Genomic DNA, 22,670 nt, shown 5'->3' on the forward strand with positions numbered 1-22,670 from the left:
CGGAGCGCTCTCTGAGGAGACTGTGTGCCCCCCCACTCCAGGCTTATAGGCACTGTGGCTTCACAGGCTCTTGGGGTTGGGGCCACCCCTTTCCCTTCAGCCCCCAATGTGTGGAGGCGGGTCCTCACCTGCGTCTGCCTGCGCAGTGCACTTCTGGCGACTTCATGCCTCTCGTGTCTCGTTAGCGTCTTAAGTTTCCACAGGGGAGCGTTTTTACTGGGCTGACGAGGAGAAGGTGACTCTAGGACCCTTCAGAGTGTGCCTGCTTATCTCCCCACTGAGACTGGTTCTGCCCCCTCCTTGCTTCTTACTGGCTGGGGGATGTGACTCAAGGCTGTTGTCCCCACCTGCAGGCTCTGGCTCGGTGACTATTGACAACAGACCCACTCAGCAAAGAGGGCAGAGCCAGGGTTTCAGACCCAAAGGGGGGTCTTGTTCGCCACTTGATTTTTTTTTTTAATTAAAGTTTATTGGGGTGACAATTGTTAGCAAAGTTACATAGATTTCAGGTGTACAATTTGTAATACAGCATCTGTATATCACATTGTGTGCTCGCCACCCACAGTCTGTTCTCTTTCCATCACCATATATTTGATGCCCTTTACCCTCATGATTTTTTAAGTCCTCTCTGCCCGATCTTGCAAAGGCTCAGCGCAGTATATTAATGTCTCCTGCTTTCAATTCTTATCAAATCCTTTCCTTATTCCTAGTTCATTTACTTTATGTCTTTTAATGATATGCCACTGGGGGCATAAATACTCACCATTGCGAGTTGTAAACTTTTTTCGTAACAAAACAATCTTTGTTTCATTGATCCTTTTTGCCATGACTTTATTTGCTATTAACATTTATAGCCTTTTTGGTTTTGCTTGATTTTTAAAACCTTTTTTGGATCCAATATAAAAATACAGGTGGCTTTGATAGTTTTGTCTCTGCAATAGAACATCATCTTATCTAGGAAAACAGTTTCATTTCATTCCTAGCTGCATTTTTAGCACCTGCTTCTGAGCCTGGCTCACAGACCCTCTGTAAATATTTATTGACTAACTTTACTAAACGGATCTGAAAATATTAGCCTTTTTGAATTAGGACTTTTTTCCTATTCAAAGTTATTGTCATAGCAAGTTTACTGTCATTTTTGTCATCTTTATAGTTTTGAAATTGTTCTTGTGATCTTTTTTCCTCTTTTACCAAAGGAATTTCTTTTATAGAATCTTATTTTTCTCCCTTGTTTTCTCCCTTCTGGTTTTTAACAGCACGTTTGTTCTCTCCCCAGTTATCAGTGCTGAGAGTTAATTGTTTCTTACATGAGAACTTTTCCAAGCTTATACTTTCTCTTCTCTCTCCCTGACCCTTGGTATCTTTCACTGACAGAGCCTGGGACCTTTCAGATGATCATTAACAACCATCATCTATAATTGTAAATAATTAATTATAATTTTATCATAACTTTTCTATTATAATTTTTGTTGTAATATAGACAGGGCGGGGACAGGACGGGGGACAGGTGGCGGCCATGTAGATGTTTGCTCTGCTTCCTGGTCACCTCACGCTTATGTCCTTGCTGCTGCCACGGTGCTGAAGAGGGTTCTAGCTGAAACAGAGGCACAACCAAATGCGCTTTATCTTGCAGGCTAATTACACTTTCTATTTTGTGGACAAACTAAAGACTTTATCAGAAACGTTGCTGAAGGTATCCAGTGTTGTTCAGGGCACTGGGAAGGGCCAGGTGCTCGGCCGACTGCAGGTGAGTGGGGCTCCGTGGCCACGTGGGCAGGGGTCGCGTGGTGGCGAGTGTGTGAGGTCCGAGCGGCCCTTTGGAGGGTCTGCAGTCCCCACAGTGTGGTCTCCCCAGTGACTAGGAATGACACAGTGTTGGACACGAGGGCAAACTTTGTAAATGACCAAGTATTTTGCACACACAAGGTAATACCACAAGGTATTACCACAGTTTATTAATATTTACGCATGCTTTACATCCCATTACCTGCGTGCTGTTTTGGGTGTTTGATGTACTTTTCAACGGGGGGGGGTGTCTATGAAAGTGATCCGTTATCATTCCTAACGTTCTGACAGGAACACTCCACATCACAACTTTGGGTATTGGTGTAGCTCTCACTTGCCTAAAGTGTAGTGGGTGCTAAAGTATGCCTGCGTTCTCACCCTTCTTTGGCTTATTTCTTATGCACCAGATGAGTAGTTCCAGGTGACTCAGAGAGCGGCCTCCAGAGCCAGCTTGTCTGGGTTTGATTCCCAGCCATGCCCCCACTGCGGTGTGATCCTGGACTGGTCCCTGAACTTCTCTGTGCCTTGGGTCTCGCCCGTGGAGTGCGTAGTTAGGAGACACGTGTTAGATGAGTTAGGGTGTGGAAAGCATGTGGCCATGCTTCTGTGCCTGGCTCCTCCCAGAAGCGATGCCAGGATGGGACAGCACTGCAGCCCCCATGTTGGGGCCCAACTGTTAGAGCAGAGGGAGGCGGCTGGAGGGCTGGTGCATCGCCTCCCACTGCAGTGAAGCCTGACCCTGAGGGAAGCACACGGGGAAGGGGTTGGGTGGCAGCCTCGCCTCAAGGTGAAGTCACTTGTCCACAGGGCTGTGCTGTGTCAGGGGATCCCTGACAGGGTGGTCGTGGTCTGGGAGCCACCGCAGCAGGTGAGAGGGCCTTCAGGGCACAGCAGGTAGTTGGTGTCTGTGCCACCCATTCTCATGGAGGCCCAGCTGTGTGAAGGCCCGCTGCCTTTGTAATGTTCTTTAATTTGTTTGCTAATACGGGGATCAAGCGGGCTTTTCTGTAATGAGTTGTGAGTAGTGAAGGCTTTGAAAAGGACTCTGATGCCACGGCATGTAACAACACACTGTATTACAAGTGACAAACGGAGCCCTGTGAGGACGTGTGGGGTGCCTGGCTCTGTGCCCCCATCAGGCCGGTTATGGAGAAGGCTGTAGGTTGGCTGAGTCCTGTTCACCAGGTGCTCATGTCAGAAATTCAAGTCGCATATCTAGTCACTCGATGAACGTTTTATCTCAGAGGACAGAGTGTCCTGGTGAGCGGAGCTCCGTTTCTTCGCATCCAGCTCACGTTCAGGCAGAATCCACCGGTCTTGGATTTGCAGTAGCTGCCACCATGTTGGAGGCCGGGCTTTGCCCCTAGAGGGTCAGCCTAGTACCCTCGGTGGTGCCATGACCCTGACTTCCTTTCCTCAGTGGTTAAAAGTGACAGTGATGTCCTCGTTGCTAAGATTGAGTGACTGGTATGTAACGAGGCACCCGCAATGTGTGGCGAACAGCAAATGTCCAGTGAAAGAAGATAAATGAGATGAAAAGAAAGGGCACACCAGGGTTTCACAGTGAAATCCCGCCCCTGCAGACAGAGTAAATCACATCACCATGTCGTGAATGTGAGACATGAAAGAGCTGAAGTGGAAGAAGCGCGTATTTGAGACGTCCTCCTCCGAGGTTCCCAAGTTACAAGGTCATGCGGTAAAGCAGAGTCAGGATGCTACCTAGATATTCTCTAGTGACCTGACAAGGCCACTGTGAGGCCCCCCCAGATGCGCCCCTTCGTAATCCTGGCACTGGCCCCCAGGCCTCTGTGGGTTTCACTCTCGGTCTCTTGTGGCTTCTTGGGTGTTGCACGTATGTGGCAGCACTGCAGGTAAATGCACACCGACTGCAAAACAACGATGCAGATTCCATTACGTTGATGAAAGTAATCTTGGAGAACTCTCCATAGGGAAACCACTGACAAGCAAGGCAGAGGTGGAACCATCAATAAGGAAAGAAGGATGATGCAGATGGTGTTGATGACAGGCCCGGAGCTTCCAGAGGCGATTAGAAGATTGAAGAAGGAAGAGAGGCTTTGGGGAGCACAGAAACCTTTCCTGAGTGTTCTTGCAGCGGTGATCCTTCTTCACGACTGGCCTGTGGGAGAGGCAGCCTGAAGGGTCCCATGTGGTTCCGGAAATTAGCCAAAAAGTCAACTTTAATTCATTCTGTTTTCAATATTAGTGCACAGTTACAGTTATAATCTAAATTGTCATCATTGTTACTTTTATTTTTCAAGATAAAGTCCTAATCATGTGGCACGCTATTATTTACTTGATGTTTACAATCTCTTTTAAGTTGGTTCACTTTATGTGCCTTTTTCTTGTATAACAATGAAACTTTGAGTAACTGTAACAAGTATTATTCGATAAGAAAAAAATGATGCCATTATTTTTTGTTAAACTACATATATTATTTTCCTTTAGGAGGCGCTTAGAAACAAATTTATAAGAAACTTTGTAGAAAGCCAGTTGCACATCAGTGTGGACAAACTGACTGAAAAGCTCCAGACATACAGTAAGTGAGTAGGTGTGTAAGTGTGGGTGTGAGTGTGGGTGTGAGTGGGTGTGTAAGAGTGAGTGTGGGTGTGTAAGAATAAGTGTGGGTGTGTAAGAGTAAGGCCTCTTTCTCAGAGGGTTGTCACCAGGCTTCCATTTCTTTCTGTCTTCCGGTTTCCCAGTTGATGGTTCTGTTCAAGCTGATAGATTTGGGGCTGGGGGCGGGGCTTATTGTAGCCCATATACTTAATGGGAGCTTTTTGAGAGGAGGATGTGGCCAGAAGCTGATGTCCGTGTGCTGCTGGGGGCTAGAATAGGCAGGTCCCCAGAGCCAAGGGAGTGACCACCGACGACTAACGGGTGCCCCGCACTGTAATTCTGTTTACACACTTTCATGATTTGCTGTGTGTTTTTGTGTGTTGTGGGTATGTAAAAACATGTCGGTATGTTTTCATGTATGGTCACTTCCCCTCCATTAATTCTTTTATTTCTTTATGAAGTCTTGAGCAAAAGCGTCTCCGTGGGTCTGTCAAGGAGGGAGGCTGGGGTGGGCAGGTGGAGTGTCGGCCGGCGTGGAGACCCCCGTGCTACCGTGGACTTCTGTTTACTCTCCGGCTTCCCCTGCCTCCACCTCCCCCCATTCCCGTGGGCTATAAGCCAGCCTCTTCTGATTTAACAGCTTCCTTTCCACTTACGTGTGAATATCAGCTATAGGGAACGTATGTAAAATGCGGAAGTTGCACTCAGCAGGTTAGTAGCAAATTTTGCAAAGAACAGAATTTGATTCTGGAGGGCTTGCCTCATGGGGGTGCTGGGCTGCACGTCACATGCGTGGGGCAGTGTGCACCGTGGCAGCAGCCAGCCCTGTGCCCGGGGCAGTCTCCATGTCCTGCTATGGCCCCTCTCCTCAGGACGGGTGCTGAGCAGGATGCTGAGCCACCTGGGCGACAGGCGCCTGCACTTCCTGGGCCGCGTCTTGGCCAACCTGTCCTCCTGCGTGCTGCTGGACCGTTTCCAGGCCCTGGAGTCGGCTGCCATGCTGGACGCGAAAGCCCGGGAGCTCATGCGGCAGAACAGCTTTCTGGCCAGTAAGTGTCCAGTGACAGAGGGCTCTCGGGGGCACTGCGCCGACGGTTGTCACCTGCCCACTTCTCCCTAAACCGGTCTTACGATGGTGCAGAAAGAAAAGTCTTTTCCGGATAAAGTAAAATAGAGGAGACAACAGCATGGAGATGATGGAAGGTGGGCCGTGTCCCGTGCCGACAACTGCTCTCGTCACCATCCTCCGTCCCGTGCTATTCACTGCGTCAGTTTTTACTAGTTTACGATGGTGTTGTATAGTGAAATCTCGCAGGACCAAATATAGCTTTCCTGATTAAAGTTACAGGAAATGATTTCCCCCATTACTCCTATTTTTGTCTTAGTATCTTGACATCCTGGGGGTGGGTGGGAGAAAGGACAGCGGCTGATTCAACTCCATCTAGTAACTAATCACTTATTCAAGATAAATACGATGTGTTGTCACACTTGTTTTGAATACACGTTGAACTGGTTTTTTTGGCTTTGTATTAGTTTGTAGAGCTGCTGTGACACTGCGCCAGACTGTGCAGCTTAAACAACAGACATTTGTCACCCAGTCTGGGGTCCAAAAGCCCTACTCAAGGTGTGGGCAGGGCCGGTTCCCGGGGCCTCTCTCCTTGGTTTGTGGACTCCACGTGTCCCTGTCTGTCCTCTCAGCATCTTCCGTCTGTGCAGACTGTGCCTGGATCCCCCTTCTTATAACGGCACCGGTCGTGTGTGTTGGAGCCCCTGCTGATGACGCTTTTCACTCGGTGACCTCTAAAGACCCTGTTACCAAAAGCCATGTTCTCAAGTACTGGGTGCTTCATCTAGGACTCCAGCATGTAAATTTTGGGGAACGTAATTCGACCCATAACAGGCTTTCTATATACAATTCAAAGTCTGCACGTGGTAGAATAGAGACTCCATATGTGTACATTTTAAATGACAGATAATCCCCCAAATGTTAATTCTTAGAAATGCACCTGTAAAAAGAAGGAAAGCCTGATTATTTGAGAACCTCATGTAGTCTTTCAAGTCCGGCACAAATGCAAAACAAACAATTTCTTTGCATTAATGCCACCACTGTGTGGTTTTATTAAGATGAAAAAGAGATGGTCCTGGGAGTAGGTTCTATATTCCTCTGTCTGTGTGACACTGAAAACCAGCCCTGCCTCTCTGGACGCGGCCCCTTCGGCCCCAGAAGGCTGAGTGAGCCTCTGGTCCGCTGGCTTTGCAGCCAGACGCTGTGTGGGCAGCGTGTGAACTGCATCCGGGTTGTCATGGCCCCGCTTTCCCTCTTTTGCCATTAGGTGTCATATTCAACAGTTCCTTAGCCGGCAAGAACTTCAGATCGGAGCCTCTCCCGCTGCCACCTCATGTCACGTACACCATCCGGACCAGCATCTTATATAGCATGCGGACGGACTTGGTGAAAAACCCCTTCTGGAAGTTCCATCCTCAGAGCCTACCAGCTGATGGGTTCAAATATAACTACATCTTCATTCCGTTACAAGACATGATCGAAAGAGCCATCATCCTGGAGCAGACGGGGCAGGAAGCCGTGGAACTGGCCACACAGGCACAGGCGATCCCATACCCCTGTCACCGCAGTGACCTGTGAGTACCGGGCAGGCCCAGCCCTGCCCTGTGTCCCCTCGTGGTGAGGGCATTCTGCACTCATTCCAAAGTCCATCGTTCCCCTTTTCAGTTTGCTGAGCTGCGTTTTCCATAGGCCTGAGCTGTCCAGATCGGAGGATAATTATTGAGATCATGTGATCAAGTGGCGCTTTAAACTCGACACCAGGCAACAGCGAATACCCTTCAGATCAGGTCCAGGTGCAGCGTCCCCAGGGCTGTGCACGCAGGACTCCTGATTCCACCCGGGGAGCAGAAAACATTGTCTCCTCCTCAGCAGAAATGCTTAAAACATAGGGGTGTGCTGCCCAAGACACGGTGGGGAGGCCTGGGCTGCTGGCTTTGCACGGGGAGGCCAGCGGAGACCACTTCCGAGTTGTGCGACGTCTGTAGGAGATGGAAGGTCAGTTAGGGGCTGGAGCAGCTGACGACAGGACTGGAGGGAGAGTCGCTGAGGCATTAGAGCAAGCGTTGGGGCAGGGGGCGGCCAGGCAGGGGCTCTGGAAGTGGACCGCATGGTGTGGTCCCCCTGGGACTTGCATCCTGGGCAGGGTTGGAAGGCAGAGGGCCCGAGAGCCGGGCTGCTGCAGGCTGTGGGTCAGCTCGATGGGCGCTGTTCCCGCAGGCATCTCTGCCCAGCCTGCTCTGGGGCAGAGGCGGCAGGGGGAAAGCCCACAAGGAAGCAGGGCCCCTGGGATCGTTAGTCATAGAGCGGACGCTGGTCCTGCATGGGCCCCTGGACAGGGCTTTCCCGTCAGTCACCTGCCTTGCGCCTCAAGGCTCATCGCTACACTTTTGATGAGAGAGATGCCGGTGTTGCAGGAGGGAGCTGCCCACTGCGGTGGGATCAAAGGCTGCATCCACCCCGCTGCACTTATCTTGGGGTACGCTTATCTTGGGGTGCCATATGTGGCGGGGAGAGCAGAGGGTCAGAAAGACAGGACCGCGGTGTCGTTTTAACCCGGGCACTGCGTCCTCGCGCACGTCGTTGGTAAGCTTCTTAATCTCTTTGGTAAGATGAAAGCTTTCCTTTCAAAGTGATATTTTTGACATTGAACATTTCAGACAACGCTCTTCTGCTTTTTCTTGGAGGTGGTAGCACCAAGGGCAGAGGTCAGGGAAACAGCTGTTGTGGCCAAGGTATCACCAGTGTGCCATGCACACACACCTCATAGCAACGCAGATGCCAGGGCATGTGAGAACGAATGGCCTCAGAGAAGGCACATTGTTAGGAGCTGTGCTTTTAGGTGAATCTTGGAAATATGCTGGGATCCTCAGCCATGGCACGTGGGCTGGGCTGGTGAGGGAGGGAAGGCACAGCTGCCCTCCGCTCCTGTTCGCAGGAGGAGCTGGGGTTCACAGGACGTCCCCAGGAAGGTGCGTTAAAGCAGCGACCTCCTGCAGACAGCTCGGTGGCAAGTCCCAGACTGCCTGCATGGCCACTTTTCTACCCCTTCCGAATGTGTGCCGACAGGTGTTGTGAAGGGTTGGAAAGGAGACTAAAATAGATGAAGACGTGGGGTTTACTTACCCTTGTGAATTAGAAACATTCATCTCTCGAGTTGGAGTTAGCCGAACGCCCTGTGTGACTCTGGTGTCACGAAATGACAGTTGTTAGTCCATCCACTGGGACAGCATGGCCCAGTTCCTCAGAAGTATTTGTTTTACTCCTTTAAAAGGTTAAGAAGCATTTTCCTTCTTTGAATGATTTAAATCCTTGAGATCTCCCATTGTCATATATCCATCCTTCCTTTATTTCTAGTTAGGAAAAGTATGTATTTCTTGAGGGCTTGGTGTACGTGATTGAGACAGTCTTAGCTCTTACAGGAACCCAGCACTAGGCTACATTCGAAAGCACACTTATTTGAAAACCTTTAGCGGTTCCCTACTGCTTACGGACTGAGTTACAGATTCATTCATTCATTCATCCATTCACTCATTCAAGTGTATCTATGTATGCTCTGTACTCTCTAAGCTGGAGGTGACTCCGTGCTGGTAAAACCCCTGTTCTTGCAGCCTGCACGACCCAGGGAGGCAGAGTCTACAGGGCATCGTGCTGGATGTCGGAGGGGTAAGTGCCACGGGCAGGATGAACCACGAGTGCCAAGAGGACTTACTAATGTGGTTGGGTGGTCCTTGCCCGGAAGTGACATTTCACGAAGTGCTGAAGAGTTACAGAAACATGGAAATGAGCTCCAGGCCAGAGAAACAGGGCCACGGGGTGCCATCACCTGGCAGAGATCACACAGCAGGAGTGTAGGAGATGACGTAGCGGGCACCCCAGGGATTGTGTGGCTGCAGGGGACCTGAGGGTCCTGAGATGTCTGAAGGGTTCTGAGCAGGAGTGACGCCATGTGACGTGTGATGTCAAAGGCTTGCTCAGGTTGTTGTGTGGAGAAAGTCTGCAGGGGGTAACTGGACGCGTATGGACCACTGAGCAGGCTGAGGTGAGAACTAGGTGTGAGAAGATGGTGTCCTGACCCGGAACGGCAGCAGGAAGGTGGTGGAAGGTGGTCAAATTCCAGGTGCATTAAGAACGGAGAGGCAACACTGGATGAGGGTGAGACGGAGGGACACCAGGGAAGGGCAGGCTGTTTGTCCCAGTAGCTGGAGTGTTGGAATCACCGTGAAGATAGAAAAGCTGTGGGTGGAGAAGCTTTTCTTTCTTCTAGGGGATAAGAATGGAAGTTCAGTGTTGAACATGTCTCACTGCCTTTAAGACACTGCGATGAAACCAAGTGGGCAGGTTTCTTTAGGACGTGGGGTGGGCGGGAATCCAGCCAACATATGACTTTGGGAGTCTCACCATTTAGATGGAGTTTAGAACTCAGAGATGGGATGGCATTACCATGGGAGGTAGTGTGGATTGAGAAAGAAAGAGGGCCAAGAGCAGGCCTGGGGTCTCTGCCACGAGGAGTTCCAGGAGACGAGGAGACCGCGACAGAGTGTCAGGGAGGGAGGAGGGAAACCGAGAGTGTGGCGTCTTGGTGGCCACGCAGAGCAGGTGGCTCCAGGAGAGGAGTGTTCGAGTGTGTCCTGTGCGGCTCACAGGCGAAGCACGTGTAGATGGACACTGCATCCTTGGGGACCTCACTAAGCACAGCCTCCACGGAGGGGTGACAGCCAGGTCACAGGAGAGATTGGAGCAGCAGACTGGGGAGAGTTCAGACAATTTAGGAGTTTCTCTGTGAAAGAGAAGAGAGAAATGGGCAGTGGCTGGTGGGGAATGTGGGCGGAAGAGGTCTCTGTTAAGTTGTTTAAGTATAGGGTGTCGTGGGGAATAGCCAGAAAGGGGAAGGAGCTGGTGGTGTACGGTGGTGCTGGGGGAGCCTTCTGGTCCCGTTCAACGCGATTTAACTAAGCATCTCTCATCTTTGAACACAGATCTCCCTCCCTGTCTCTCTAGCTCTGTCTCTCTCTCCCACTTACTATCTTTTAGCAGCCGATGGAACTAATGTTTTGAGGGGCATATATTGGGAAATGCTACTTACTGTAAGATCGCAGAGTCGCACAGGAGCGGGACTATAAAATGCAACGTTCCTTTCAGCCCCATGATTCATGGTGGTTATCACAGGACAATTTTGTGATTGGAACTGTGGTGTACTTCATGAATATAAGGAATTCCAAATGTTAATATATTGCTTCAAAGAGTAAGGCCACTTAATGAAAAGGTTTTCAGAAAATGAAAAACAACAATGCTCTAGAATTGTTTTATATACACAAAGAATATTTTTTTGAAAGGGCACAATTAATTCCTCCACTGCTTTTAGGTGCCTTCAACTCCCAGGAGCTGGGCTGAGTCCAGGAGAAGAACAAAGTGAATGTGTGTGTGTGTGTGTGGGGGGGGGTTCGTGCACCCGGTTGTTTGGTGCCTGGACTTGGATTTATCTTGGGAGAAGTCAAGAGCGAGGGGTTGACAGGGATTCATGCTTGAAATGTCAAATTCCTGCTTTCAAAAAAATATCAGCTTGATCCGCAATACATCTGCGAGAGGTCCTCTCATTTTACACATTTTTATTGTTTCTTTTCCTTGGGGTTTACTTCCAGGAAACTTACTAAACACCCCTGTCTTGTATTTAGTCAGCACCTATTGTTTTCAGCAGAAATTCCTGTTTCTGATCACCCTCAGCGCTCAGAGCTGTTGGAAGGACCCGAGCCCTGTCCTGTCCCATCAGGAGGGCCTGGAAAGTCCATAATTGGTTGGTGACACCAACTGTGGGGGAAGTACAATAAATAGATGTATCAAATTTTATAATCCTCCACTTTCTCCTGCCCACGAAGCTCTTACGGACTCATTTCCCTGCTGGGCAGAAGAGGGTGGTGTTTATTAAAATGTCAGGCAACAGCTTATCTGATGTCTCCATGTTCTTTTTTCATCAAAAACAGCAAAATAGTGCTTCTCGTAAAACTGTGTCACAGTTTGAAAATCATCTCATTTATCCTCTGAGAACTTTAGAAGATAAATACAACTCAAGAAATTGAGACTCAGACAAGCCAAGTTATTCTCCCCAAGGTCTGCCACCATCCTAATGCCCTCTCTCCCTAGTGAGCCGTTAGCCACCACTTAAGACTTGTAGGCACTATGTGTGGGAAACAGAGCATGTGTACGCTCTTGGTCACTCAGCTGTCCCCTTACCCCCTTGCATGTAAACGCCGACTTGTTTCCTTCTGTCCTAATCGGAGCTCAGGGTTCAGCAGAGGTCCTCACCCTGGGGCAAGTGGGATTGAACTGTGCAGGTGTGTTGATGGTCACAGTGGGGGTGCGGGACGTTCAGTGCCTGAGGACCAGGGGTGCAAAGTGTCTTGTAATCAGTGGGGACAGTTGTGTGCAATGAATTGTCCCAGCCAAATTCCCGAGCACTCTCATTTGGAAACACTGCATGTCGGCCTCTGATATATTATTCCAGTACCTTCCTTCGCTCATGTATTCATCCATCTGTCCATCCAATAGCATTTTTTCATGTCCACCATACGATGTGCAATTTCCTAGCTTCTGGGAGAGATGCAGAGGTAAGCAACGTGCAGTTCTTGCGGTGACGAGACTCGCTGAGTAGTACAGTAGATACTCTATGTTCCGAACTCTAGTTAGTGGGAAGGGAGGGACACTGAGCTGAGCTGCACATGCTCTGGAAGAGGCAAGAGGAGTTCGGCCCCACTGCCTGCATGCACGGGCTGCCCGCAGAGACGCAGGGGGCTCAGGATGAAGAGGCTTGCTGCACCCAGTGGTCTGGGTTACCACCCGAAAGCCTGCGGCTGCGGCAGCCTGGGTCTGGCAGCAGTAGGACCTACTGAGGTCCTGGTTGCTTTCACACTTCTGGGATCACTTTAGAATCTCAGACTTGGAATCACGAGGCAGCAGGACAGAAACGCTGCTTGCTGGTCATGTGACCTTGCGCCAGCGATTTGATACTGTAGGGCAGAAAACTTCTTTCTTCCCTACTAGGGTGCTTTGTCTGTCTGAAAATTAAATTGACATATGACAGATTAAAACAGGAGAAAAACAAATTTAATTACATATGTATGGGAGCCCCATAAAATATGAGACTGAAAGAAGTGCTCATAATAGGAAGGCTTGATACCTTTTAGACAAAGAAATACTAAATTTGTGGATAATTGAGAAGACAAAGGGGTGGGACTAAGGGTAGTAAAATGGTGAAGAAGTAATGGGGTTTGTTTATATGGACTTCTCGACCCTGATTCTCTTTGTTTGGCTGCAAGGATGCATCTGCCCCACTTCATATGGGAGGTTTAGTTGCTGCTGTCGGGGGCAAAGGAGATCAGAGTGTCCTTCTCGCCCCCACTGTTTCTCAGGCAGCTTTAATTCGAGTACTCAGTCTGCCACAGTGGCCCATTTGGGGCATGTTCTCCCATCAATACTTTGAGTGCCAGGCTCCTCACCCAATGGGGGTGCTAGTTGCTGGCCTGCCCACCTCACCAGCTTGTGGTACTCAGTGGTGAGCATGCTTGTGAAAAGCCTAAGACCCAGAAAGGGGACACGGTAAGGCCCTGTGAGCAGGCCGGACCCTCGTGGGGCAGCACTTGCTGTTGTTAGGTTTGTCCACGTACAGCTGAGGCACGACTGATGGTTTTGGTGCCACTGCTCTGTCCAGAGAGGGCTGCATACACGTGGGCATCCTCCCTTCTCCCTGACGTCCCCAGGTGAGTCAGCAGGTTGGAACCTCGCGGTTAGGGAAGGGCACACTTCTGTGGTCAGCTCTGCACAGGCTGCACTGGGACTCAGGCTGAACAGGAGCCTGAATGCTCCTTCCTTTCCCCTTCCCCATCCAAACCACTAGTGGCCGCTGTGTTGGGGAAGGCGGGGGATGCAGACAAGTGACTTCAGCCGGCTGGTTCAGGTTCCTGACGGAGAGAGGGGAGAGAGAGAAAGAAAGCAAGGCATCTGTGGTCCTTCTCTTTCGCAGCTGCCCCTGCAGTGCTCTGGGGTCTTCCTGGGATGGGGGCCTGGGGTGGTGGGGGTCGGGTGGAGGAGAAAGGCAGGCAGGAAGGGTGGTAGGGGTGGAAGTTGACCACCACCCTTTACTTGGATCAAAGTTGTGTACCTTTGAGTGACAGAAACAAAAGCTGATTTCTCTGTGTGCTGCTTTTTACGTGTGGTTCTGATTCAATGTGCTCGTCACCTTCTGCCCTTGAACGCAGTGATGGTCCTAGCAGAGGCGAGCCACAGAGAAAGTGCTGTCGACGAGGGGCCACTGGAATGTGGATCAAGGGTTTGCCACTTTCAGAAAAAGAGACGGTGACAATTGAATGCTAGGAAGCTCAGAGTATCTTTTTAAAAAGGCTGCAAGGATAAAGAGCCTTTGATTCCTAATTGGAAAGTTTATCGACAGTGCTTTTGTTTGGGCTCCAGAGTGGGGTAAGCACAGAGAAGAATCTGGAACCTGTTCCTTTGATTCTTGCTGTCCTGACAGTAATAGGGGAGGAGCAATCCCGATTCTGAGGTCACTTAGACATCCCTGGTCTAATATGTTTCTATTTTTATTGTTAGTTTTATAAACAAATGGTTATCAAGAGTTGAGAAAACAGTTATACTCAGTACCCTCTTCCAAGATGTCAGTTTTTTTCGGGGGGAATATTCCCCCATTCTTTGTCATTGTGATGGTGTATGATTTACATACTTAAAATTACCACATTCTGCCAGGAATGAAAGTTTTTGTGCTCTTTCTTCATTTGAAAGCCCCTTCCCCACACTTGCTGGGCATCAGGCACTGTAGTTGACTGACAGATGTCGTGGAAAGTGCTGCCATCCCTCCTTCAGGGAGCTGTAGATCGGGGGTTCTCAGGATCGTAGGAAGGCCAGAGAACCACAAGTCACCGTCCTCTGCTGGGGATCCCAAGGGATGAGAGTCTAGGAAGGAGCTCTAAGAACGTGTCAGCCCGGGTGAAGGCGGTGGAGCCATAGACCGCTTCACCTTAAGCACGAACCTCTTCCCACTATCGAGGTCCTAGACAGGCTTGGTATCACGCAAGGCCGTCAGGGTCTGTCTGCTTTGTCCCCCACCTTTTCCCACTTCCTCTCCAGGGCTCATTCCCTCTTTAACATGCTTCCTTGTTCTGGATTTTAAAAGTGCATAAGGTGTACATGTAGTTCCTTCTTTTCTTGTGTTTTTACTTTTTCAAAGTTCCATATTTGGACTTTATTGCTTGATTCTCTCTCTTTTTTTGGTCTTTTCTAAACTGTTACTCTGGGACAACAGATGGCGTTTGTTGTACGTGCATGTGGGTGTGGTTTATGGCACTTTCTGTTTGTAGACGTCTGCCTGCACTGAACACTATAAAACACAATGATTAAAAACCCCAGAAAAATCACAAACCTGGAAATCGAAACACTGCCCTGCAGTCACTGCACAGCGTATGAGTTAACTGCGTTTGACTTTAAAATGTGATTCAGCAAGTGGACAGCTCATTATGGTCATCTGAAGTAGAAAAATGCATAAAAACAGAGTTAATTGCCTTCCCCCCCATTCATGGTTTTAGTAACAAATATTTGGCTCTCCCTCTGGCAGCCCTTTGCCAAGCAGGGATGTGTGGTGTGCGCCCCGCCTGACGGGCTTGTGGCCCAGCACAGGGCAGACAGCAGAGTCAGAAGACGCCCATGCTGCGGTCCAGGGCTCTGGAGGAGGTGGCAGCAGAGCCCACTGCGTGCAGGGCCATTACCTTTGCCGGGCCCCCTTGTCGTTTGTCTACATGTTGCAATTCTGCTGTTGTCTTCCGACGTCCCTTCCTGGCCTTCCCCACCTGTACTCCCCTGTCTACAACTCAGGGGTCTTTTTAAAAAAATTTGCATCTGATCTGTCACCTCTCCGTTTACCCTCGTTCCCTTCTAAAACCCTTTTGTGTTATTCCTTTGTTCTTTGGAGAAAGGCAGCCTTGCCCTAGCATAGAAGATCCCTGCATGATCTGGCCCCAGCTGCCGCCCCGCTGCCCCGCCTCTCCTGTGAATCCCTGGCGCCCCAGGCCACATCTGAAACGCGCCCACGCCCCTGCCTGCCGTCCTCGCCTCACTGCAGCTCTGCCCTAGCGTCTTCCTTCCGATTCCCGCAGGACCCATGTCTCTCTTCCTCTGTCCTCTGCTTGGCTCGTTCCTCCCCAGATACCTCGGCTCACTGCCCTGTTTGAAACACACCCCTCCTCACTATTGCCAAAGCCATTCTTTTACACACTTGACATTATGTCATATAACTTTCTTTATTGGTTTCTTTTAAGCCCCCTCCCCCCAGGTCCCTCATTCGAATGTAGGACCCTTCATGGTAGGACCTTTCTCTGCTTAGTTCGTTCATGTGTCACACACCCAACGAAAGGGCTGGTCTCAGTGATGAACCAGATAAAGAGAGTGTGGACTCAGGGCTCAGAGGGCACGGCGTGAGAATCCGGGCGCCTAGGGCTGGGGTGGGTGTGCCCACATGAAGGGCGGGTCAAGGAGAAGTTGATAGAAAGCCAAGAGCTGTTCTGGAAACTAAAGAAGAGAAGGAAGGAGGAGAGGCCATTGGTATCAAACACTGCTGAGAAGTAAAGAAGGAAAACGCTGGAGAAATTCCCATTGGATTTAAGGCGTGGCTGTCACTGGTGTCCTAGATGAGAGTCATTTCGAGTCCGCATTAGAAAAAGTTCAGATAGAGTGGGTTGAGAAGTGAGTGTTGGGGAAATAGAAAGGGAGACTTTCAATTGCCAATTTTCACATATTCTACAGGTGATAACCTACAATTGACATCATGGTTGAAGACAGATAGTGGTCCTGATACGTGGGGAAATGGTAGTCATGAGTTTCCTTCCTCCCAGCTGCTCTGTGAGGAGGGTTTCAGAGAAGATGGGAGCAATGGTACTTGAGGGACCTTGAATCAGTTGTGTTTCCTTTGTGAGTCTGCACACCTGTGAAATCACGGCACCAAAGAGCCGTCCTGCCCAAGTCACAGGCCTGTTGATGAATCCTGTTCCTGGCAGTGCTCGGTGGCGTGTGAAGACGACGCTGGAAGCAGCGGGGTGTGACTGACCCACGAGCCTGATTCTGAGTGGAGCCGCTCTGATGCCCTCACGTGACTGAATTGTTTCCTTCCAGGTTCTTGAACAACGTGGGTTTCTTTTTCCCCCTGATCATGATGCTGACGTGGATGGTGTCTGTGGCCAGTATGGTCCGGAAGCTGGTTTACGAGCGTGAGATTCAGATAGAAGAGGTACACGGCTTTCTGGTTTACCTGGGAGACGAGGAGGGGGTGGGGGTGTTGGAGATGAATCGTCACCTGGGCTCTGTGCCCGCTTCCCCTCTGCTGGGGTTCCCGTGGACCACCTGGCTGGGTCCCGGAAAAATCCTTATGAGTCCGAAGCCAGAATTTAGCAGCAATTTCCTGCAGAGATGAAAGGGAGAGAAAGACACGTGGGGTTGAAATACGCAAACTGATGTTGCTTACTCGGCAGTTTTTATACCACTCAGACAGATGTAAGGGCTGGCTTCCCTTCGTAGTTTACGGTTAGAATTCTTCATGCAGAGCCTTGCTATTTTTGTCCTAATGTTGTTAGCAATAGTAACTTGTAACTAGCAAAGCTGCTTTGAAAAGTGGAAGTTTCTGGAAGTGCCTGGGAAGACCTGCCTCCCGATCAGCCCGCAGTAGAGCGAGGCCGTGAGACAACGGGACACGTTGTTGACTTACGGGATGTCCGCTAAAGTGAAGAACGGGCAGGCAGAGCACGATGTGCTTTCGCGCGGTGTTGCGCAGGACTTGCACTAGCGTTTTGCAGACGCGACCCTGCTTAGCGTGGATTCCTTCCTGGGTTCCTGTGTCTCTTCCCCGATCCCGCTGGGCCCCTGGGCAGAGGGCTTGGGTGACCCCAGTCTGGCTGGGCTCTGGCTGACTCTGCCAGGAATTGTTCTTATTTCACAAGTAACCAGCCCCCCGTGCACAGATATCGCCATGTCATAGATGAGCAAATGGTAGGTTTAGTGGATGACTTAATTGTCTTGTTATTACTGTGAACTGACTTATTTGGCAAAATGCATTCTAAAACCTATGTGATGATCCTCCAAACTGAACAGCCTCAGGGGCAGTATGTCCCCCTTTACTTTTCTCTGTTTTCATTAAATAAAACTAACACAAACAAAGTGAAACAAAAAATGAAAACGAAAACAACAAGACCCAAACAAAGGAGGAGGCAGGGTGAGGTCTGGGACCTGCCCCACCGTTCGGCCACGCCCCCTTACATCGGGGGAGGGGCTTGACACACCTGGGCCCCGCCCACATCTCTCTGCGCTAAACCGGTGATGGCCTGCTCTGTGGGGTCCAGGAGGAGGGGCTGGATTCCCACGCCGGGACAACGTGGCAGGATCAGCACTGGCTGGCCCTTCCCCGGTGGGCGTCCTTTCACCGTGATCGTTCCTTTTCCCGCGTGTGCCTTGCGGCCATAACTTCCGCTTTACTCCTGGCAGTACCTGAGGATGATGGGGGTACACCCGACCGCCCCCTTCCTGGCCTGGTTCCTGGAGAACGTCGCCGTGGTGACCATCAGCAGCGCGGCGCTGGCCGTGGTCCTGAAAGCGAGTGGCCTCTTCGCGTACAGCAATGCCCTCATCGTTTTCCTCTTCCTCCTGGATTTCGGGGTGTCTGTTGTCATGCTGAGTTTCTTCCTGAGTGCCTTTTTCAGCCACGCGAACACAGCCGCCCTCTGTACCAGCCTGGTGTATATGATCAGCTTTTTGCCCTACATCATCCTGTTGGTTCTACACAACCAATTAAGTGTTGCCATTCAGATATTTCTGGTAAGTGGGTTGTTTTGTAGAAATGCAAAATGAAACAAAACTGCCGTCAACCCAGCAAGACCAAACCGCTGCCCTCAGGTTTCCGTGTATCACTTTCCGATCTGCGTGGACCTAGTGATATTTCCTTGCCTTTGTTGTGCCCACAGAGGTGAACCTTGCAGGGGTGGCTCGCTGAGGCTGCAGGGGTGCCGCTGGAGGGCACTGCTCATGGGATGGGACTCCCCTGCCAAGACTTTGGGAAATGGGTAGTGTCCTCACGGAAGCATAGGACTGTTTCACGCATGGAGAGAAATGGATTTCCAAAGCTATTTTAGAAGTAAAAAATAAGCATTTTTCTTGAAGCCTCATGAATTATATATCACATTAAGTGGAAAGATCTTTCCGTTAGCACTGTCAGAGTCATTCGTCCGTTTAAAATGCACCTCCTGAAACAGTGTTAGAAACTTTCAGGCCTGCGATAGAAAATATGCACGAGACAGACGCCTGCTCGTTCTCTTCTGACTGGGGTCTGGCAGGTACTGTGCAGGGCGTGGAGTTGCAGCTCAGAGCCCATGGAAGGGATGAAGGAACCATTATGAAACGGTCAGTTCACAGAGCTGGGTCACAGCCGTAACATTTGCGTTATACGCCCACGGTTTTCTTTCCCCTCGCCGGCCAGGGGAATTCCTGACTGCAGTGTGTTGGGAGGTTTGGTTGGCCCTCACCAGGGAGGATTTGGAAGGTACCAAGGACACTGAGTTCCAGGGCTGCTGAGGGACATTTGACGGCCTTCAAAGTCAGAGCCACACACTGTCATGACAGCCTGGCGTGTCCTCACTGTTGGGAGGGGGCTCCTTCTCTGCTCATTTTGAGCTTTAGGGCAGAATATTTCTGTGAGAGTCGAATTGTGGTTCTCCGACACCCATAAACCCTTCAGTCCTGCATGGTTTCTACTGGCTGTGTACACGGCACAGATTTGCATGTGTGATGAACACTGGTGCTGTTCAATCAGTATTTATCCATTGATTAGTGCTCATCAGTCTTGATTAGCTTATGTCACACCTGTAATAATTCATAACCCATAATGCTGTGTTAGTGTTATTTAGGCATTTCCAGAGTAACGAAAGCAACCTGGACCATTTAGGGCATCATTATTTTTGTTTTTACTCCAGCCCTTACATTGAAGGGTTGTATGCATGCCCTTTGATTTCCATTTTACACGTTCAAGTGCTTTCCACCAAGGAAAAAATCTAACTCTGGTACATAATATTTTTAAATAGAAGATACTTTCAGTAGGCTTTTTTCCTGACATAGGACCTCCACACTGGAAATAGAATAACACTTTCCTTCAGTACTCTCTCTTCCCGGTGTAGAATAGTGTATTGTGCTATCCGTCTGCCTGCAGTGTGCTCCAGGGCACTCACGCAGTAATAAAAAGGAGTAAATGGCTCTATTCCATTTCCCACCGTTCTGTGTTATACATTTCTGTATACAGTGCATTGGATTTATGACACTTCAAGCATTGTAGTAAAGGGAGGTAATTCCTTTTAGCATTAAAAACTAGCTTGTTACCGCACGTTTCCGAATGGGCTGACATTGAGCTGAGTCTATGAGGTTCAGACATGGAACTCACTGCCTGGAGCGGTGGTCTGCCGTCGTGAGAGCAGGAATACGTCATGGCGGCTCTGCTTGAATTCTGTGCTGTGTGCTTTCTGGCCCCAAGCCAGCACTAATGTGCCGTTTTGCTCTCTCCCCATCAATCCATGGGCAGTGCCTCCTCTCCACGACCGCCTTTGGACGAGGAGTATTTTTCATTACATTCCTGGAAGGGCAAGAGGCAGGTAAGAACATGCATTTAAAAAGTGACTCCCCATGACTCCGGTTTTTAGAAATTGATAGTTACCATGTTGCACGTGGTGTAGCAGGAAGTCTTCATTGCAAAGCAGAACATTTGGGATGAGGTCCTGATGTTTGGTTTAGCGATGGAAACACCTCCCACCACCCAGTTGCTCTGGTCTTAGGAACAGCCATGGCGTCCGTGCTTCAGACACTGTCCAGGTCAGCCAGCCAGCTAATGCCCGGGCCTTCCTGTAACACCCCTGACTCACACCCAGTCAACTCAGTGACCTTCTGAATACTTCCAGGAGTGGGGTGTGCACACGTGTCCCATGTCTTAGAGTGTTAGTGGACTGGACTCTGTCTTCCTGAATCTTCTGTCCATTTTTTCTAGTTTCTCTTTCTAATTCTTTCTTTCACATGTCAACCATGCACATATTTTCCAGCTCTCATCTTTGCCTCCAGATTTTCTGGATCCTTCCTTAAGGCCACGATCCAGAAATAGGTTTAACCAGTATAGAATAGAGTGCAATTGTCTCCTCCATTTTCTATATGTTTTTATCCCTATTAATACAGCCTAAACTGATATTTTAAAAATTCATCGGCAGCATTTTCCACTTATATTGAGATTAGACAAGTAATACCCAATGACAGTACAGACATATTTCTTACATGTTTATGTGATTTTGTGGTGTGTTTTTGTAAACACAGGAAAATATATGCAATACATGAAACTCAACTCCAGATACTGTGATGTTAGCTCACTGATCTGGTGCTAGGCTTGGAGTTCTCAGACGTTTCAGTGAATCGTATGTGGTGACGCTGTGCTGAGACAGCTGAGTGATCCTGCCTGATCCAGGCTGCGCGCCGTGGCAACCCCTTAAACTAGATGGATCATGAGGATATAGAAGAAAAGTGGGCGCTGTTCAGGCCTTTGAACATTTTGGATTAAATTCTAACAAGCACATGACGTTCAAACATTGAGTTTATTTAGTTTTAGGCAGTATGTAGGAAAATTTAGAAAGAGGAATGTTTTCCTTAAATTTTATTTTAATCCAGAATAAATTGCAAATGTATTATAAGAAACTGATTTTTTCCCACTTCAGATCATATATATCCTGTTTATGTATCTTGCAAGAGCTGAGAGAATAATATAATTTAGAGTTTGGGTTTTCACGGAGCCCTCTTTATCTTTTTCTGTAGCACGCTTATTTTCCCTAAATAATAAGGAAAACAACTTTTAACGATTTTAAATGGCAGATATTGAAGTGTTAATGATATCACTGAACTAAACTTGAGGCTGAGTAAGCTAACATCTTCTCGGGAGAATTATGATGGATAGTACTGACCTTCCTTTTGTTTTAGCTGCTGTCATCTTTGCTTGAGCTTCCAGAATGAATGCCCTCATCCACCCAACTCTGCCCTGAAGGGGAATGGAGGCTCTAACTCTGACCTTTCCTTCCTTCCAGGAGTCCAGTGGGAGAATATGTACCAGTCTCCAGAGCAAGTGGGCATGGCATTTGGCTGGATTTGCTGGATGATTCTGTTTGATTCTGGCCTGTATTTTTTATGTGGATGGTACCTAAGCAACTTGATTCCAGGTAAGAATTCTGCGCTTTAAAAGATGACAAATGAACTTACACAATTTGTAAATTATTGTGTTGTAGTATTAAACTATTGTGCCAATATATGTGAATATTAGAATATTCTTTAAATAAGCCATCAGAAGAGGGTTGTTAGGATGCATTTCAGCAGGAGCTGTGAATGTTTGAGGATACATGGTGTTTCTGAGCCCTGAGTGGTGGCAAAGGACATGTGAGGGTGGCAGAAGAGTCTGGATCGGGACGGAACCCACCGGGCTCACCGTGCAGCTCCCAGCGAGCGGACCTCGGTCAACTGAACAGAAAAGAGCCTGGAGCCCAAGGGCTGGGACGAGGGGACTGAGAGCAGGAGAGTGTGGTTGTCCCCAGGGAACAAGTTTGGGCCAAGGGTTCAGAGAACACCCAGGGTGGCAGTGAAGGGACCGGGTTGCCAGAACCTGGAGGGGCCCTGGTGGAACGGGGCTGTGTTTGGTGCAGGGCTCGGGCTGCCTTTAGACCCGAGCTGCCAGTGGTGTCCCAGGTATGGAATTTCTTCCACGTGTCAAGTTTCTTCCTTGGTGTGGAAGGCATGTGCTCACAGCAGAATGCCCTGGAGGCAATGGGCTGCGGCCACCAGCGGTGGTGGTTCTCCTGCTGTGTTAGGGGAGCAGTTACCTAAATGCATCCTAACAACCTGGCGTAGGCCAACAAGAAGAAACAGCACTTCAAACGTTGTGTTGGTTCATATTTTAGAAATGTCATTTTCATGGGATTATACTTTCTTGATGAAATTACTTGTGATTCTGGCTCTATACTTTCCTAAGCAACTGTGTATTTCAACTGGCATCTCATCTTTAAAGTTAGTAACAAGAAAATAAAAAAAGAGTTTCTAGTCATGTACAAATTGAAAATGGAGGAAGGAAACCAGTTCATTCTGTTTATAAAAATACTTTGCAAACTTTGGGAGCTTTCTCATCATTTAAGGATGA

The 22,670-nt window shown here is 49.1% G+C and overlaps 1 protein-coding gene across 1 annotated transcript in view; it reads left to right on the forward strand.

Moving 5' to 3' along the window:
• Nucleotides 1–22,670, forward strand: part of ABCA13 (ATP binding cassette subfamily A member 13) — a 241,923-nt gene that overhangs the window by 80,490 nt on the left and 138,763 nt on the right. Inside the window, exons 24-31 of the mRNA XM_033088866.1 lie at nucleotides 1,634–1,747; nucleotides 4,252–4,342; nucleotides 5,235–5,411; nucleotides 6,696–7,002; nucleotides 16,595–16,709; nucleotides 17,957–18,286; nucleotides 20,037–20,106; nucleotides 21,571–21,702. Coding sequence (XP_032944757.1) covers nucleotides 1,634–1,747; nucleotides 4,252–4,342; nucleotides 5,235–5,411; nucleotides 6,696–7,002; nucleotides 16,595–16,709; nucleotides 17,957–18,286; nucleotides 20,037–20,106; nucleotides 21,571–21,702 — 1,336 coding nt within the window. The remainder of the gene's footprint in view (nucleotides 1–1,633; nucleotides 1,748–4,251; nucleotides 4,343–5,234; nucleotides 5,412–6,695; nucleotides 7,003–16,594; nucleotides 16,710–17,956; nucleotides 18,287–20,036; nucleotides 20,107–21,570; nucleotides 21,703–22,670) is intronic.

This window comes from Rhinolophus ferrumequinum, chromosome 20 (assembly GCF_004115265.2).
Source record: "Rhinolophus ferrumequinum isolate MPI-CBG mRhiFer1 chromosome 20, mRhiFer1_v1.p, whole genome shotgun sequence".
NCBI classification, from domain to species: domain Eukaryota; kingdom Metazoa; phylum Chordata; class Mammalia; order Chiroptera; family Rhinolophidae; genus Rhinolophus; species Rhinolophus ferrumequinum.